The sequence below is a fragment of the Oncorhynchus clarkii genome, chromosome 32 (genome assembly GCF_045791955.1).
Source record: "Oncorhynchus clarkii lewisi isolate Uvic-CL-2024 chromosome 32, UVic_Ocla_1.0, whole genome shotgun sequence".
Lineage (NCBI taxonomy): Eukaryota > Metazoa > Chordata > Actinopteri > Salmoniformes > Salmonidae > Oncorhynchus > Oncorhynchus clarkii.
In genome coordinates, this window is record NC_092178.1 from 28,068,951 (window position 1) to 28,087,512 (window position 18,562).

General features: G+C 44.4%; 1 protein-coding gene across 3 annotated transcripts in view; it reads left to right on the forward strand.

The window, feature by feature from the left end:
- Positions 1–18,562, forward strand: part of LOC139391857 (transcriptional repressor p66-beta-like) — a 45,043-nt gene that overhangs the window by 21,098 nt on the left and 5,383 nt on the right. For 2 of the 3 annotated variants that reach the window (XM_071139455.1, XM_071139453.1), the window contains exons 2-8: positions 14,345–14,741; positions 15,015–15,144; positions 15,327–15,458; positions 16,102–16,230; positions 16,938–17,105; positions 17,385–17,766; positions 18,289–18,491. In XM_071139455.1, coding sequence (XP_070995556.1) covers positions 14,353–14,741; positions 15,015–15,144; positions 15,327–15,458; positions 16,102–16,230; positions 16,938–17,105; positions 17,385–17,766; positions 18,289–18,491 — 1,533 coding nt within the window. In that variant the 5' untranslated portion in view covers positions 14,345–14,352. Of the gene's footprint in view, positions 1–12,148; positions 12,166–14,344; positions 14,742–15,014; positions 15,145–15,326; positions 15,459–16,101; positions 16,231–16,937; positions 17,106–17,384; positions 17,767–18,288; positions 18,492–18,562 lie in introns of all 3 variants that reach the window. The other variant, XM_071139454.1, reaches the window with a different exon arrangement.

An 18,562-nucleotide genomic window follows, 5' to 3' on the forward strand; every position in this document is an offset into this window, starting at 1 on the left:
ATGGTTGTCTAGCAATGATCAACAACCAATTTGTCAGAGCTTCAAGAATTTTTCCAAAAATAATGGGCAAATGTTGCACAATCCAGGTGTGGAAAGCTTTGAGACTTACCCAGAAAGACTCACGGCTATAATCACTGCCAAAGATGCTTCTACAAAGTATTGACTAGGGTGTAAATACTTTTTTAAATGAGATATTTCTGTATTTTCAATAGATTTGCAACCATTTCTAAAAACATGTTTTCACTTTATCATTACGGGGTATTGTGTGTAGATGGGTGAGGGGAGAACATCTATTTAATCTATTTTGAATTGAGGCTGTAACACAACAAAAGGTGGAAGCATTCATACCCCTTGACTTATTTCTGAAGGCACTGTTGGCCGGAAAACAGCGTGATGTTTCAGTGGAGACCGCAATGGAGTTTTTGTTTTAAAATTATTCTTAAAAAAAAACGAATTTGACATTAAATCATTTTGGATAAAATAGTTTAACAATTTGAAAATTGTCAGTTTAATATTCACTCCTCGGTACCCAGTCATTTTTTTCCTGGTTTTCCTGGAAGGGCTGAATAAAATATATGTTCTATTGAAATGAATGTAGTGATTTCCCATTCAGGTTCAATGTAGAGAAGTTACTGGAGCTGAAGGTAGAGTAACCAATGTCATCACGATCCCAGTATATACTAAACATTTGTCCAACATGTTGGTTGTACTGTGGAATATGGTGTTTAGGGTAACACTATGAATATCCCACACCTGTCTTTGAGACGACACATTTAGTTAATGGGCATTCTTCCCATCTGATCATTGTGGCCATGGTCATTTATGCTTTTCCAAAATTTAATAATGGAAACTAGCCTATTTAATAGGGCCTCAGATGAGCTAGTGTATGCTCATTTTATTTTTATTTGATTTATTTCACCTTTATTTAACCAGGTAGACTAGTTGAGAACAAGTTCTCATTTGCAACTGCGACCTGGCCAAGATAAAGCATAGCAGTGTGAACAGACAACACAGAGTTACACATGGCGTAAACAATTAACAAGTCAATAACACAGTAGAAAAAAAAGGGAGTCTACATACATTGTGTGCAAAAGGCATGAGGAGGTAGGCGGATAATTACAATTTTGCAGATTAACACTGGAGTGATAAATGATCAGATGGTCATGTACAGGTAGAGATATCGGTGTGCAAAAGAGCAGAAAAGTAAATAAATAAAAACAGTATGGGGATGAGGTAGGTAAAAATGGGTGGGCTATTTACCGATAGACTATATACAGCTGCAGCGATCGGTTAGCTGCTCAGATAGCAGATGTTTGAAGTTGGTGAGGGAGATAAAAGTCTCCAACTTCAGTGATTTTTGCAATTCGTTCCAGTCACAGGCAGCAGAGAACTGGAACGAAAGGCGGCCAAATGAGGTGTTGGCTTTAGGGATGATCAGTGAGATACACCTGCTGGAGCGCGTGCTACGGGTGGGTGTTGCCATCGTGACCAGTGAACTGAGATAAGGCGGAGCTTTACCTAGCATGGACTTGTAGATGACCTGGAGCCAGTGGGTCTGGCGACGAATATGTAGCGAGGGCCAGCCGACTAGAGCATACAGGTCGCAGTGGTGGGTGGTATAAGGTGCTTTAGTGACAAAACGGATGGCACTGTGATAAACTGCATCCAGTTTGCTGAGTAGCGTGTTGGAAGCAATTTTGTAGATGACATCGCCGAAGTCGAGGATCGGTAGGATAGTCAGTTTTACTAGGGTAAGTTTGGCGGCGTGAGTGAAGGAGGCTTTGTTGCGGAATAGAAAGCCGACTCTAGATTTGATTTTCGATTGGAGATGTTTGATATGAGTCTGGAAGGAGAGTTTACAGTCTAGCCAGACACCTAGGTACTTATAGATGTCCACATATTCAAGGTCATCTTATGGAAGGGGAAAAAACACATTGTTTGGTGTCCTTTCAATAGGCGTACAGATTGTCTGTCTGTATTTTGGCCTGACCTGCATTGCCTTCTTTATAACGTGTGCTCCAGCAGTGGATAACTGGTTCTGTGGGAACCATGACCCGTTGAGATCTGGACCCATTTGTTCTCTGCTAGGTAACCTAAACTCATTGGGTCCTGGACCCATTTAGTCTGTGATTGGTAACCATGACCCATTGGGTTCTCATCCGTTACCGTCCGTATAGTAGTCTCCAAAAACCCAGACTGTGAGGCAGACTTATTTGAAGGAAATCCTGTGTTGTGTTCATTTGGCACCAACTGGAAGAACACTGACTTAACTGAAAGGAGGGACTACATGGATGTTTTTGTTTTACGTTGCAAAAAATATTTCCAACCTATATTTTAAAACTGATGAACACAGCCATGGTTGAGGATTCATTCCTCTTCCAGATAGTGTTGCCACTTGCTGCTTACCATGGATGGTCCATCAAGGCCACTGTGGAGCTCCGCCATGTCAGTCAGCTACCTCGGGGCTCACGTTTAGCTCTTTGTCTCCCAACTTCACACCCCCACACACTTCCTCCCCTTTGCCCCCTGCCGCTGCCCAGCCCCACCTCCCCACCCTCTTCACCACCACTACCACCCTCCTCCTCCCTAGCCACCCCTCCCTCTCTCCCTCCCTCGGGCGACAGTATAACAGGAATTGATTAGTGGCATGGCTTGAAAATAGAAGGGGGTCGGTTGTCGTGGCAACTACCACAATGAGCGGTTGTCTTGTTTAATGAAGACCAGAGGTGTGTTTAAGTGTTGTGCCTGAGCAGGGGTGGTGGGAACGGGAGGTGTGTATCGATGCGGGAGGCAAGACGTGTACATTTGGTGTTGAGTATCTTTGATGTTTGGTGTTCTGTAGATGGCTCGTATTTTATGTTGGTGTGCAGGTGTGCTCATATGTGTTTATTTATTTATATATATATATATATATATATGCGTGTATGTGTGTGTGTGTGTGTTTATATTTATTTGGAAGCCCACCTCTCCATGCCATTTTTATGTGGATGTTGTTGCTTCTGAGATGTGAGACTGATTTTTCTCTGTCAGTCAAGCTCTTGATAGGCTTACTCAACCTGAGGGTATATAAACAAGAACCACCAATATGAAATAAGATGCTGTAAGTCTGTCAACATCTCACAGTTGCAGTGCTTACTATTGGCTTCAATCCCACATCTTGTTATCCATAACTCCTGAGCAGTTCAAGCCAACCAATTACAACTCTGTGGCCATGGGCGCCATCCGCCTAATTGGCCTCATTAGTGTCAGAAACTAACCGTATGCAAATTCTGGTCATATTCCCAGCAGCCCCCAGATCTGAGTAATATATGGCAGGGCTGCCAGTGTGTGGGTTGATCAGGATGTAGGTCCAATTAATACATTAACCAATGAGCTTAACCACGGCGCTCCTGCCCAGACCTTCCATTGGCTTTTCAAAGCTGCTGTGCAGTTTTTTTAGTTTTTTTTTCATGTTCCCAGACATATCTTCATCAGCACAACAATTGTGATACGGTTGGCCTCAAATTCCCTTCCAACAACAAACATTGTCGTTGTAGAATACCAATACGTATTTTAGTAGTTTGCTAGCATTTTGTTGATTTCATGGCAACTAAATCACCCAATAATGTGACACAAAACTATCTACCAGTGATGCGAACCTGGATTGGAGTTAAATGGGCTCATGTCACTGCTCTGTCCGAGGCTGTATTAACGTTCGTTATCTTAATGTATGCTAAAAGAGCATAATAAATGTGATCTATGGACTGCCACTTCTTGTCCAACTAATATGACCTTTACCTGTGATTTGTATGTACCATAACCACAGCACTGACAGTTCTTCCAGAAAATATGTATTTTAAATGTGTAGATTTTGTGTTGATGGATTGTATTATTTATTTGTAAATGGTTTCACATAAGTCGGCATTAGCTGCTATTGATACCATGTAATGTCGCCTTATTGAAATTGTAGCTTGTAGCTCAGAATCAGTTCATCCACTACCATCACCAGTTTTGTTTTTCTTTGTAGTTGCACAACGATTAGCGCAAAAAGCCAAGCTAACAGTATGCCTCCCAGCAACTCTTAAAGCTAATCGGTGCATTGTTCCAAGTCCCTGCCTTGCCTTAGTGTTCCAGTGAATGTATTAATAATCATTTTTAAACAGAGTTGGTGACTGATAAAATGGGGTTGTCTACATCTCTTCTACATTTGCTCGAAGTATGGGATTTAGACGCTCTCTCTGTATGCTTCCACCACTGTCTTTCTGCCTACAACATTTGCCGATTCCGTAGTGTAATCTTTTCTCTTTGCATACAACTGCATCAAGAGATTCATTCCAATCAGAAGACCAATGCCAATCATAGTATTGATTTCTATAAACTAGATTACCGTTTTGTTTTATGAACTCATCAATCAATGTTGATTTTTGGGTCACCAATCCTGGAAACCAATACAAGGTTAGATAATTACTAACAAGGAATGGGTTTCGGGCTCTTGTAGGAAAGCTCTGTAGAAACCAAGCTTTGGCCTCAAATGAAGCACTGGAACTCTACATCTCTGGCATTTTGGCGCTGCGAACCGTAAGCTCAAGTTCCCCAATAATGCATTTCCCTGAACTATAAGCACTATAAAAGCAAGAAGGGTGGATGGATCATCTGCAAATGCTATTAAACCAAAGAGATTTTGAGTGAAATGGAGGGAAAGGCAGAAATAGGACTTTTGCAACCCCAGCGTTTCTGACCCTTTATGGTGTTTTGTCACCTGTGATCGTCTCCTGTGGAGTTATGAGGCACAGGAATGGCTGCAGTATGAGATCATGAAGCCAGTGTCTGCTGCTGAAGTAATATTTCTGCTTTATGTGCCCTTGGGGATGTTGCACTCTCATCTAGTGCGTTGTCGCCTGTGAAAGCGAGCTCACTGTGTCTCGGCTCTGCGGAACCCCATAGGACTGCTATCCTAATCACAAAGGATTGGCTGTTTGTCGTACTGACCTTCAACCCTGAGCAGGGCAGCTAAACCATTTTTAAATCTGGACTTTGTCTCCATTGTGCAGAAATGCAGGTCTGCCGCCGAATTTGAAAATCATAAATATCACTCAGAAGTTCGGAGCATACAGCTACACTAATGAAAATAGGCCCTTATCTGATCCCTTGATACTAGGGTCGTAAACAGCCTGTGGAATTCAGAGGTACTCAAAATCTGAGGATACGTGAGGGATACTCGTGGGTCACGGCCAATTTTAAAAACACCAGTCACGTGTAGGAAGCATTTTTCAGCAACGGAAATCTGTCAAGTGATATGACCTACACATGATGTCAGGTGTCATTATTCCAATAGCATTATTGCAATGTTCAGCTGGTTAGTAAATGTTCACCAGTTTGAGAAAGCTTCATTGGATGTCTTTCAGAAATCCATTAATCACAATGGAGAGCCAGTATTTCTACGTTCCTTGTTATCCCTCATACAGTTTTATATTTATCTGTGGCACAAGCACAACAACCTATGTCTATGGCTACCCTGCTTTGGAACTAGGAATGTGAAACTGGAGATTGGTCAGCCATCAATGGCCATGGGCACTGAGCTCAAATTTGAAAGATTTCTGCCCTATAGCCTCAGAGAAACTGACTCAACACTTTTCTTTTCACTTCACAGTAGTGCTGAGTGATTAGTGCTGTTTGAAGTCAGTTCGGTTTCCATTCGATTATTAAAAAAGAATCACGCTTTTCACTTTTGATTATTTGGGTTGAATGCTGTAACACAAAATAAAACAATTAATACATGTGCATGATTGTAGTGACGGCCCATTGCTGCTTATCACTTATTAACCATCATTTATTCACATTACCTTAATAAAATATTTCAGTTGTGTTTTTTCGTTTTATTTGATGACTTATTTGATTCCAAGTCATCATCATTTCTATAGAGTTGCTGCCTATGCTGTCTGACAATCACTGTTTTGTAGTTCTTTTAAGTACAGTACCTTCGTAAAGTATTCAGACCCCTTCACTTTTTCCCAATTTTGTTACGTTACAGCCTTTATTCTAAAGTTGATTAAATTGTTTTTCCTTTCCTCAAAAGTGAGCTCAGTTGCATCCTGTGTCCACTGACCATCCTTGAGATGTTTCTACAACTTGATTGGAGTCCACCTGTGGCAAATTCAATTGATTTGGAAAGGCACACACCTGTCTATATAAGGTCCCACAGTTTACAGCGCAAAACCAAGCCATGAGGTCGAATAAATTTTCAGTAGAGCCCCGAGACAGGATTGTGTCGAGGCACAGATCTGGAGAAGGGTACCAAAAAAATACTGCAGCATTGGAAGTTCTCCAAGAACACAGTGGTCTCTATCATTCTTAAATGGAAGAAGTTTGGAACCACCTAGACTCTTCCTAGTGCTGGCTGCCTGGCCAAACTGAGTAATCGGGGGAGAAGGGCCTTGGTCAGAAAGGCGACCAAGAACTCAATGGTCACTTTGGGTGAGCTCCAGAGTTCCTCTGGTGGAGTGCTGCAGAGATGGTTGTCCTTCTGGAAGGTTCTCACATCTCCAATCAGGCATTTAGGGTAGAGTGGCCAGATGGAAGCCACTACTCAGTAAATGGCACATGACAGCCTGCTTGGAGTTTGCCAAAAGGCACCTAAAGGCCTCCCAGACCATGAGAAACAAGATTCTCTGGTCTGATGAAATCAAGATGGAACTCTTTGGCCTGAATACCAAGTGTCACATCTGAAGGAAACATGGCACCATCCCTACAGTGAAGCATGGTGGTGGCAGCATCATACTGTGAGAGTGTTTTTCAGCGGCAGGAACTGGGAGACTAGTCAAGATCGAGGGAATGATGAACGGAGCAAAGTATAGAGAGATCCTTGATGAAAACCTGCTCCAGAGCGCTCAGGACCTCAGACTGGGGCGAAGGTTCACCTTCCAACAGGACTACGACCATGAGCACGCAACAAAGACAACGCAGGAGTGGCTATGGGACAAGTCTCGGAATGTCCTTATAGTGGCCCAGCCAGAGCCCAGACTTGAACCCGATCTAACATCTCCGGAGACACCTGAAAATAGCTGTGCAGCAACGCTCCCCATCCAACCTGACAGAGCTTGAGAGGATCTGCAAAAAAGAATGGGAGAAACTCCCCAAATACAAGCATGTGCCAAGCATGTAGTGTCACCCAAGAAGACTCTAGGATGTAATCACTGCGAAAAGTGCATCAACAAAGTACTGAGTAAAGGACCTGAATACTTATGTAAATGTGATATTTCCTGTTATTAAAAAAAAAAAAAAAAGGACCAAAAACCTGTTTTCTTTGTCATTATGGGGTAATGTGTGTAGATTGAAGAGAGAAAAAAACAATTCAATCAATGTGAGAATAATTTTAACGAAATGTAGAAAAAGTCAAGGTCTGAATACTTTCATGAATGCTCTATACCAACTATCAATCACTTAGATCATGTGAAGCAACAGCTGCTCTCTATATCCCCTCACAATCACACGTTCTTCTGTCTCTTCAGTAGCAGGCATAAAAGAAACACAGACCAGACAAATAGATGCACAATGGATTATGGTAATTGCAGTTAATTACCATGTTTTGTGCGCTAAACTATGTAGAATATTGGCCACATCTCCCTACTACATTGCACAGTTCAGTCTGGATCTAATGTATCAACAAAAAATAACATTGTGAGCATTGAAATCTCATAAAATAAACAAACAAAATGGAGTTCAAATAATTTAACCAATTTAGGTCAAGTTAATTTTATAAAAATAACCGAAATGTTGGTTAATCACTCAGCATTACTTCACAGAACATTACAAATAGGCACCTATACCTCAACCGCATGGACTTAGTCTTTGGAGAAATGCCATGAAACGCTGTAATACAACTTTGATTTGAAGTCTGTGGATTATGCAAGCTAGTTAATAAATTAGACTCCTCTGATTTCAGCATATGTACATAGTAGTGCCTCCAAACCACATAAAAGGCCATGTGGGTATAGCAGGACTGGATCATGCGTTTCCAGAAAGATCCCCGAGCCCAGCAGCCACCCGCATCCCCAGACACTTGCAATGCTCACCCTGTCTGACCCTGTGACAAGGCTTTAATAACTCCTAACTGGGTCACAGCCCAAAGCCTTGTGATTCTATACATTACTTAAAGACGTAACCGTAACTTTTATACGGTCATGAGGATAACTGTTATGATAATGACAAATATATGCATTTCACAAGGGTAAGTGTCCACTTGGGTTATGGTGACGGCGGCCATTTTGTATGCCCGTAACGCTCGCTTGGCATCCGATGCGGTGAAGAGGAAAATGATTAATTGAGCCAATTGAGCTGGTGGGTGATCAGACGAGCTGGATGGGTAGAGCCAGAGATTTTTGGGAGTTTGGCCAGGATCACAGGATGGAGATGAGGGGGCGGGGTGGTGATGGCAAACACCCCCCCCCCCTGCGCCTCTGCGATAAGCGCCCCCACCATCAGACGAAACGAATTGTTTCAAAAAAATGAAATTCGAAAAAGAGGAAGATCTCATAGTCTTGTGTGAAGTTGAGTCAGAAGGAGGTGAAGAATTTCCCTGTCTTCTCCCTCAAAGTCTCTCTCTTTCTCGCTCTCTCTCTCTCTCACCCTGGATAAAAGATGTGGTGCCACCAGCGTGTTGGGGACGGTGAGGTGCAGGAGTTGCATCAGCCAAATTAATTGTCATGATGCAGATCATGCGTGAAATGAGCTGCAGATTCCACCGTGTGGTTGCAAATGGTCTTATTACTATTGTACCCCACCATCTGGCATTTGTCCTGTTTGGTCAACTCTCCAAACCAGTTATGCCAAGCAGCATTGGTAGACCGATTGTGCAGACATATTGACGTTAAGGTGTCTCGATGTGGTGGATTTTTGGGGTGCCCCCGCCCCAAAAAAAGAGGCGGACATTTTGGCGTGTGTGCTCTGATCTGATCGACAGGCAGCAGTGGCGTGCGCATAAAGAAAATGGTGTGTGTCGGTGGGGGGATGGGCGGTGGGGGGAATTAAGGGTTGGCATTATGTCAGGGTAGCGTGTCAGAGCGCTCATCTTTTTTCTGCTCAATCTTCCTCTATCTGCCTACCCATCCCCTACCTCTCTTCCCCACACATACACACACACACACACACACACTTTTTTTTAGATAAGGGTAGTGTAATGAAAATGCATTCCAAGAAAAAAAGAAAAAAAGCCAGTTGTGTGGGTCAGTACCTTCGAGGGGCCCCCAGAAAGTAAGTATGTGTGTTTATTTTTACAACTACGGGGAGAGGGAAAAAATGTGTACTTTTTTGGGGGGGGAAGGGTGCAGGAGAAGGGAGGGGTCGCTTATGCACACTTCTTTGTGGTGTGGCACAGCTGTAGTAGAATGCCGAAGAGGAGGGGGAGGGTGGATGAGGGGGGTTACAAAAGAGTGCCTTATGTTGGCATGGCCTGTTAATTCCCTGTGTGCTGAATTTTTGGGGTAGGAGGCCCCTCTAGCCCTCCGTCTCCTCACTGTCACTGTGGTCCGACTATGCTACTTGTAACAACCAGTGTGTGTGTGTGTGTGCGCATTGCTGTGGAATCCCTCTGGATCATTGGCGACGTGAGGTGAGGAACTCTATACAGAGAGAAGGGTGGGGGTTAAAGGAAAAATTGTGATTTGGGGTAAAGGGGATGATGTTCTTTTCTCAAATTGTCTCTCCTCCCTCTCTCGCTCTCCCTCTCGTACAGTCTCTTTCTTTCTTTTCAATTCCCTTAGCTGCTGCTGCATTGGCTGGCAAAGTGCCCAAAGCTTTGAGTCTGGCATGGAGTGCGCGTGTGCAGGAGGGAGGGGGGAGCTGGGGGGGGGGCGTGGCAGAGGTTGAGCGCAGGGGTGTTCGTTTTAGGCGGAAGGATAAGGGGGAGAGGGTTGTTGGGTAGAAAGAGTCTGGTTTGTGTAGCAGCTGACTGAAACAGTCATTATATTATGTAAAGGCGGACGGGGGCACTGTGGGGGGGGGAGGGGGGGGGGGAGAGACTGACGTGCACCACAGTAGCCACTCTGATTGGCTCGGGCCAGTGCCATTGTTGGCCATGCACGTGCTTGTGCTTTCTTTTTTCCCTTCTTCTTCCTCTGTCTCTTATTAGAGGTGGGTGGCTTGGCATGGAGGTTGCAAGGGTGTTTATTTATTTTTTTACGCGAAATGGAGACTGTGATTCGCATCATGCCTTTGAGGCATCCAAAATGAAACCAGGTGAATGTGCACTTGCATTGCCCCGGCATTCCCTGAGTCCCTATTATTGAGGAGGGGATAGTAGGTTATCATTAAAGATTCCACTTTTTTTTAAGGAACTGCTTCAGATCTGGAGATGATAATATTGAGATGTAACAGAATGACAGGCTGAATGGATTTAATGGTGCCAGACAGAAGAATAAGATAATGCTATAGATGAGGGGAAATGATAAAACGACACCACAAGGAATAATCCGCTATCAGGGAAGTGATAAAGTGATTAAAAGGGGCCAATTAAATCTCTATTTGAATTCCAATTGAGGAGGCTCTCGTTACATGACATTTTTGTAGAGTTAGATGTTGTGCCCTTGGGATTAATTAGTGATGGTTCCTGTACAATGCTGCAAGTGAACTACTATTGCTGATGGCTCGGTCTTACAAAGGTCAGTTCAAAGCAGGTGTTTGCGTACTGTGACCCTTTTGAGGGACAAATAAATCTAACGAGATTCAGTGTTGAAGTTGAGAACATTTTGGACTCTAACTTGTAGAAAAGAGTCTCTGCGCTCTTCGAACAACGCACATTTCAGTCATTTAATGTGCCAAGCTTTTGGTCTTACAAAGACCTTTGTCCGCGTATCTGATTGTCTCTAATAGTTTAAAACAGAATGGGACTGTTTTGAGAAGCCAGATAAACAGACTTTCCCTTGAGGCGCTTGTCCTCTACATTGCCCTTCACTTGACGAGTGTGGTCCGAGTGTTGTGTGTTCAGGAGCTCAGATCCAGATCCTTTTTGTAACACAGTTCGATGTCTGACTCCATGTTTGTAGGTAAATGTGATTTGGAAACAGCCCCATGCATAGATGAGACTCTCATCTATGCTTTGGAAGGTTCTTTGTGATAAAGTTATTCTATTTTGGCAGTTGGGATCCATTTGTCTTTGAGACCATTTAACATCTGGACATGACTTTACTAGTGGTGGAGTCTTTCTTCGCTTTCGAGTTTTGTGAGACTCATTTGAACCAGGATTGACACCTTGGTGCTAAAGCAATAGGCAAAAAACGGAATACTTCACAAGAAAGTAGACTGTTGGAATGCATTGTGAGGACCAAGGATTCATTGGAACACAGCCACCAGTCTTTGGTGGAAGTCTGCTCGCTGTTGACTTTCGGTCAGAGGTCCTTTGGTGTATCTGGAGACTGTTTTTCGTACCGTACCTCGTCAAACGCCTCCATCTCTGTGAGGTCAGATGCGAATCAGACCCCATCAGTCAACATGGCTGAACACAGAGCAGTTAGTCTAGCAGCCTCCGTGCCTGTCACCAAGGGGAATAAGGTCAGAGCGTCAGTGGTAACACTGTACCATAATAATGCTACTGTATAACTTATAGGCCCTGAAGCATTCCCCTGTGAAAAGGTATTATTTTTTATTTACATAACAGAACTGGAAGGGTAACAGTTACGACACACATGGACTCCTGTTGTGATGGGGAAGCGTCATATGACGGAACACCTGCATTGAGGTGGTATGTGTGACTACAGACGAGGCATCACCCATGGTGCTACTACTACAGCACTGTTTGACTGTTGGTGCAGTGCACTCATATATGCATCACTGAAGGCCTCCTCTGTTATTAAGAATGAGCTCGGCTCTCCGCGCGCATTGTCTGAATACGAATCTAGATAGTTTCTTAATTGGGATGGTTTTTCATCAGATGCTGTCTATCTGCAATGGAAATCCATACAGATATGCTGCCAGGGAAAACCTAGATTTTTTTTTGTTGTTGTAGAAAATCCGGGAAATACCTGAAGATTTCTAACTTAGCCAGCCATACATCCATAGATTTAAATGTACTCCGCAGGGTGTCACCAACATCTTGTGCTTTTGATCTGCAGGTGTTTATTTTCTGCATGTCTTTTGCTGCTTTTTAACGTCAATCTTGTGTTTTGTCTACTTGCAGACAGCGGAGAGGTTTTTGTAAGTTCATTTCTGAATTGTGTGCTTATTGTTCTTTTTTTTTACCTCCAGAAAGTCCTCTCTATGCAGAGCAAGATTTCTAGGAACCAATGCAGACGTCAGAGCACTGTGCAGTGCAACACCTGATAGTAATGCACTTCATCTCAGGCTTGCTGTCTATGCTGACTGGAATACAAATGTATTGGGCGGATAGGGAGTTGTCAGCAGACAAAAGCCGACGCACACTGTCTAGTGCGTCTGTCCTCGGGCCTTCCCATAGCCCACCCAGGCAAGCGTAACCTAGTGTGACTAGCACGCGCACACACATGATCATTTAGATCACTTGTACGTGACATGGTCAAACCCGAGCAGACTCTGTATGTGTGCACACAATTTAACTCAGGGGCACTTGAACGCGTATGACGTCATGCTCATATGTTCTCCACCCCACATTGAACATCCACTATCTAGTATGATCTGGATTGAAACTGGCCTCTGATAAATGTTTCTTCCTATGTGGATATTATAGGACCTTTCTTTGGAATCTAGATTGTACGGCTGTACTGTAACGGTACAGACCTAGGGCTCCTTTCGCGTGATTTTTAAAGATGAATGTGCAAAACGTAAAATCTGATATTGTTGCCTTATTCAGTGAACGTGCAATTACTGTGTCTGTGTTTTGAGGCTTTTTGCACTTCCAGCTTGCATTCCTGACGCAGGCTTTTGATTGGACCAAATGCTCAGTCAGCCTACTTATAGCAATCAGTCACATGACAAAGCCGTGTTTGTGAGAGGTCATTGGTTGCCACCCAACCAAAGTCTTCCTCACTGGTGTGATCCACATAGTAGGGAAAGGGGGATACCTAGTCAGTTGTACAACTGAATGCCTAGAACTGAAATATGTCTTCCGCATTTATCCCAACCCCTTTGAATCAGCGAGGTGCCTTAATCGACATCCACGTCTAACTGCTTTGCTCAGGGGCAGAACGACAGATTTTTACCATGTCAGCTCGTGAATTTGATCCAGCAACCTTTCGGTTACTGGCCTAAACCCCACACAATGGAATTCATCAAGCATCCCCTAAAGCAGGGTTCCCCAACTAGCAGCCCGTGGGCTGAATTTGGCTCAAGGGTGATTTTATTTGGGCCCCCAAGTTTTCTGAGCAAAAACATTTTATTTGTTATTGTTGGACCTAAAAGACTCTTAAAAACACCAGCAAATCTGCTCCATGTGATTTTAATTTTGGGAATCTGCCCCAAAATATTCCCACTCATAATAAAGAGAGATGTGATCTTATACAAATCTAAGCAAGGTTGGAAATTATGTTTTAGTCAAATATTCTATCTGTTTGGCTTCTTGCGGCCAATTTGCAGTCTACAAATGATTTGTAATTATTTTCTGACCCCATGACCATCCCCTCAATTAAAAATCAGCCCGCGGCTGAATCTAGTTGATGATCCCTGCCATAAAGTCTTGAACAACAATGTAGGTTACTTTAAAATGCCAGATCAATGTTTAACACACTTTTGTTTTATTTGTGTGTTCCTTCTCATGCATTAATTTGGTGAATAGGAACTTGTTTTAATATGACGACATGAATAACCGTCATCCACTTATTAACGTAATTGTCACTTAAGTCACAGGTCAATGCACCTGATGTCATCTCGTGATGTTGTGAAATAAGAATACCCCCATTCACTCAAGGTGAAAGAGTTCACTTTCAGACTCACAGATTCACCGAAGAGGATGAGAACTCTGTAGGCTTTCAGATATATATAAAATAAAATAAATCCCTCCTTTGAAAGAATCAAACATGTTGACTTTAAGGGGTGAATATTAGTGCTATCAAGCAGTGAATATGACTGGTATCATCTAAATGTAATGCTTGTGTAATTAGTTAATTCGATGCTGTCAGGGAGTTGCCTGATTGAGTAGTTAATCAGTGGGCGGTCAGGAAACTAGCAATCCCACACTCTCAATTTTACACGCACGCACGCACACAGAAAGAACAACTAAGCCTCTATTTTCACTATAAAATACATAGCTGCAGGGTGAGACTGTTCGTTTTGATGTGTTATCTTCACATAGGCTCACTCTCAACCATGGTTCATAAGTATCTGTGAAATGCTTTAAAATATCTGGTTGAATTGATTTAAATTGCATTGAATTGAACATCATGTTCCTCCCTCCCTTCCTTAGTTTTCAGGATGGAGCGGATGTCTGAGGAGGCGCTGAGGCTGAACCTGCTCAAGCGGGGCCTGGAGACGTCCGAGGAGCGTGAAGAGGCCCTGGCCAAGCGCCTCAAGATGGAGGGCCACGAGGCTATGGAGCGCCTCAAGATGCTAGCCTTGCTCAAGCGCAAGGACCTGGCCGCGTTGGAAGGGGCGGCAGCGGTGGCTGCCGGATCCCTGGACGGCAGCAAAGGGGGGCCGGGGGGGAGCCGCCACCACCACCACCACCACCAAAGTATGCTGGCAGGCGCGGCGGCGGCCTATGAGGAGAAGATGAACGGGAGGCTGGGGGGCCACGGAGGCCCCAGCAAGAATGGCAAGGAGAACATGGTGGACGAACCAGTGGACTTCAGCGCCAGAAGAGGGTAAGAAGCATGATTAAAATGGACGTAGGACAGGTGATTTGTGGGTAATTGCAGATTGAAATTAGTTGTTCAGAAGATGTAGACTTTGGAAGTGTATTTAGTTGGCACGTAAGGCCGATTTTTACAAACCAAAACACCTTATACATGTACAATGCATATTGTTGTAACCTGTTTAGTATTGTGTAGCTAGCTCTATGTAATGCTAAACAGAGTACACCATTCATCCTCTGTTAGTCATCATTGGTCGCTGATCGTGCTCTTTCCCACCTCCAGCGACGTGGACCGCGAGCGACACACTCCGTCCCCGGACGTGATCATCCTGTCGGACAACGAGGCTTCCAGTCCCAGAGGAACGCCCCACCCCGGAGAGAGGCTGCACCAGGCCAACCTGGAGATCTTCAAGGTACGTTGTCACCACTTAGCCTGTGTGGTCTAGCGGTTAGAGCCACTGACCCCAGAGTCTGTGTGGGTTCAAATCTGACCCACTGCCCACATAGTCACACTCCTCCAACCTTTCCTGTCAGTCCTGTCAGCCCTTCACTGTCTTATGCATAAACAAGTGAGTGTGTACCATATGTGTTCTAGGGGAAGAATGGCGACGAGCGACAGCAGATGATCAAGGCTCTGAGGGAAGAGCTGCGTCTGGAGGAGGCCCGTCTGGTGCTGCTCAAGAAGCTTCGGCAGAGCCAGATCCAGAAGGAGAACGTTGTGCAGAAGGTTAGTATCAGCATTGACACCGATTCCATATTTCATTTTCAATTCAGAAAGTAGATTGATATATCGTTATAGAAAATGTCAAATGAGACCCAGCACCCTAGTATGTGACAATATACTGGTGTTTGAATTCCTTAGCCAACTACGTCACTTTACGTTGGATAATCAACAGGTAACAAATCAAAAAGGGCGTCAAATATTCTAATGGCGACTGTATCTCACAAAATACAGGCTAATGCCACTCTTGCTTGAGTGTATAGCCACCTAAACAGCCTGATACTAGTACAACCTCTACTCTCGGTGTAAATGTGAACGGCCCCGCAGGTAGCAGTGTTACCCAAGGCCCCTATTTGAGGTAATAGTGAAACTGTGCTGATACACAGACTAAACATCTCAATGTCAGAGCAGGAGTAAACATAGCATAGATCTGTTATAGGGTATCAGTGACGTTATTGTGTGTGGTTTGTGTCTCTGTTTGAAAGAGGGTGTGTGTGCCACATTCTTCTGCCAGACCTGACCTTAATATTTATATGTTGTATCATAACTTATAATATATTGCAGCAATTGATTTATCATCTTTATATTGTTCTCTATTGTATTTTATTGTTGTTTTTAAATTCAAGCTATTCTATTCCAACCAATCCAGGTACCTGTGGTCCAGAATAGCCCCTCTTCGGTGCAGCCGTCCCCCATCCACAGTTCACAGGGGATGGGAAAGCTGCCGGTGCGCCCTGGCATGCACACCCCGGAGCCCCAGAACCTCCGCACTGCACAGGTGTGTGTGTGTGTGCGTGTGTCTTTGTTTATTGCAGTGATTTTGGCAGTAGCCTGACTGGAACACAACCTGCACCCCTGGTCTGAGTCAAACCTGCTATCCACAGCTCCAAAAGCATTATTGCTCCTTCAGTTGGAACGTCTTGTAATGCATTACATACCATCGCTGTAGGATCAATACTGTATGCTAATTTCTGTGTACATGCTTCGGCAAAACTATTTCACTACTCTTTGGATCATGTTTGTGTTTTGAAAAGCATATGGTTCCTGGTTAGGGTGATATCTTACATCTATATATGGAAGACAGTGCTTTGAGCCATGATCCCTTGAATTGGACTGGGTTGGTCAGGTCAGCTGTTTATGTAAGCAGTTCATTGACTGTCTGAACTGTGATAAGGCCACGTAACTATCTATTGCCCTCTAGTGACAACAAACGGTACAACATATACCCATTATGTTGGTGGCTGACTGGCTCCCTGTATTTCAATGGCACACTCAGTGTAGCAAATGTGGATTCCTGGTCAATTAATTTGTGGAATTAATTCAAACGTATCCACATTTAATTGTTACCCTGTCATGGTTCTCCCCATTTTATTAACCATCTCTTCTCTCTATCACTTTCTCACCTTTTTCTGTCCCTCTTCCTCCATCCCTGTTGGACATTCCTTCTCTTAATTTCCTCTAACCTTTCCTTTCCTCTCTCCACAGGGTCACACAGTCATCAGGTCGGGGGCCAACGCCTCCCTGCCCCCGATGATGATGTCCCAGAGGGTCATCGCCCCCAACCCGTCCCATCTGCAGGGCCAGAGAATGCCCTCCAAGTCTGGCATGAGCCGCTCTAGCACGGGCAGCATGAGCAACGTCAGCTACCAGCAGGTATGGTGCTCTCTACGTTTCAGCGAACTCCGGTTGCATTTCGACTCTGTATTCTTCACCCATTAGTATCCACTCAGTCACTCCACCTCCTGCATTTAAAAGCATTGGATCAGTGCAAGCATGGCTGGAGGAAGTTTCCACCATATTCCTTGTACCACTACATTCATTGAGAATGTGTAAAAGTCATGAAGACCACCCAGAGGACCATTCTGTGTGAATAATAGCAATCACTTCAACTTGTCTCACGGTCTTTTCCCCTGTGTGTTGAACGCACCACAGGCCACTAGCCAGCAGGTGACGGCGTCCCAGCGTTCGGGCTCCTCTGCAATCTACATGAACTTGGCCCACATGCAGGCGGCGGCTGGTGGCGTGGCCGGTGTGGGGATGGGCAGCGGCGGGATGGGCGCTGTTAGCCCTTCCACCATGTCGAGCGGCACAGGTGGCGGCGGCAGCTCCGGCGTTAGTTCCCTGGCGGACCAGGCCAGCAGCCAGGCGGCAGCCAAGCTGGCCTTGCGCAAACAGCTGGAGAAGACCCTGCTGGAGATCCCGCCGCCCAAGCCACCAGCCCCACTCCTGCACTTCCTGCCGTCGGCGGCCAACAGCGAGTTCATCTACATGGTGGGCCTGGAGGAGGTGGTGCAGAGCGTCATCGACAGCCAGGGTGAGCCACTGCACAGGCACCGCTCCAAATCTCACTGCATCCCAAATAACTACTCATTATATGATCAAGATTATTGATTCTGCGCCTCAATGTGCTTAAAGTAACTGTCCAGTGAAAATCTAACTTTTAATATTCTGTTAATTTATTCCCAAATAATGTTAACTCATCCTATACTCATATTTGTGGCAAAAGCATAAATTGGTGGGGGAAAAAAACACTTAAACCCCAACTCAAACTTGTATCTCAAATAGACTGTTTAAAAATGTTTTGGGTTTTTTCTCCTGAGGATGAGCTCGTTAATCACTGGTCTACTCGCATGCATATTTGTAATGACCGGTATACGCCCACACCATTCTTAATTAAATTTGGAAGGAAACTATTTTGCTCATATTGTAATTAATTATAGATAATATTTCATAGAAATCTGGAAAACCTTGACAGTGACTTTTTAAACTAACCCCCTCAAAAGTTCATTTAAGAACCAAAACCTGTAATAATTGCCTCTTTCCTGCCTTTCATCAGGTAAGCTGCGGGGGGCGCTGTCACGCATGGAGCCCTTCTTCTGCGCCCAGTGCAGGATCGACTTCACCCCACACTGGAAGCAGGAGAAAGGCGGGCGTATCCTCTGCGAGCAGTGCATGACGTCCAATCAGAAGAAGGCCCTGAAGGCGGAGCACACCAATAGGCTGAAGAACGCATTCGTCAAGGCCCTGCAGCAGGAGCAGGTCAGCTGTTTAATAAAGCATGGATTAAAGAGATACACAACAGGCTTTACAGCAGGGTTAGGTCAAATATA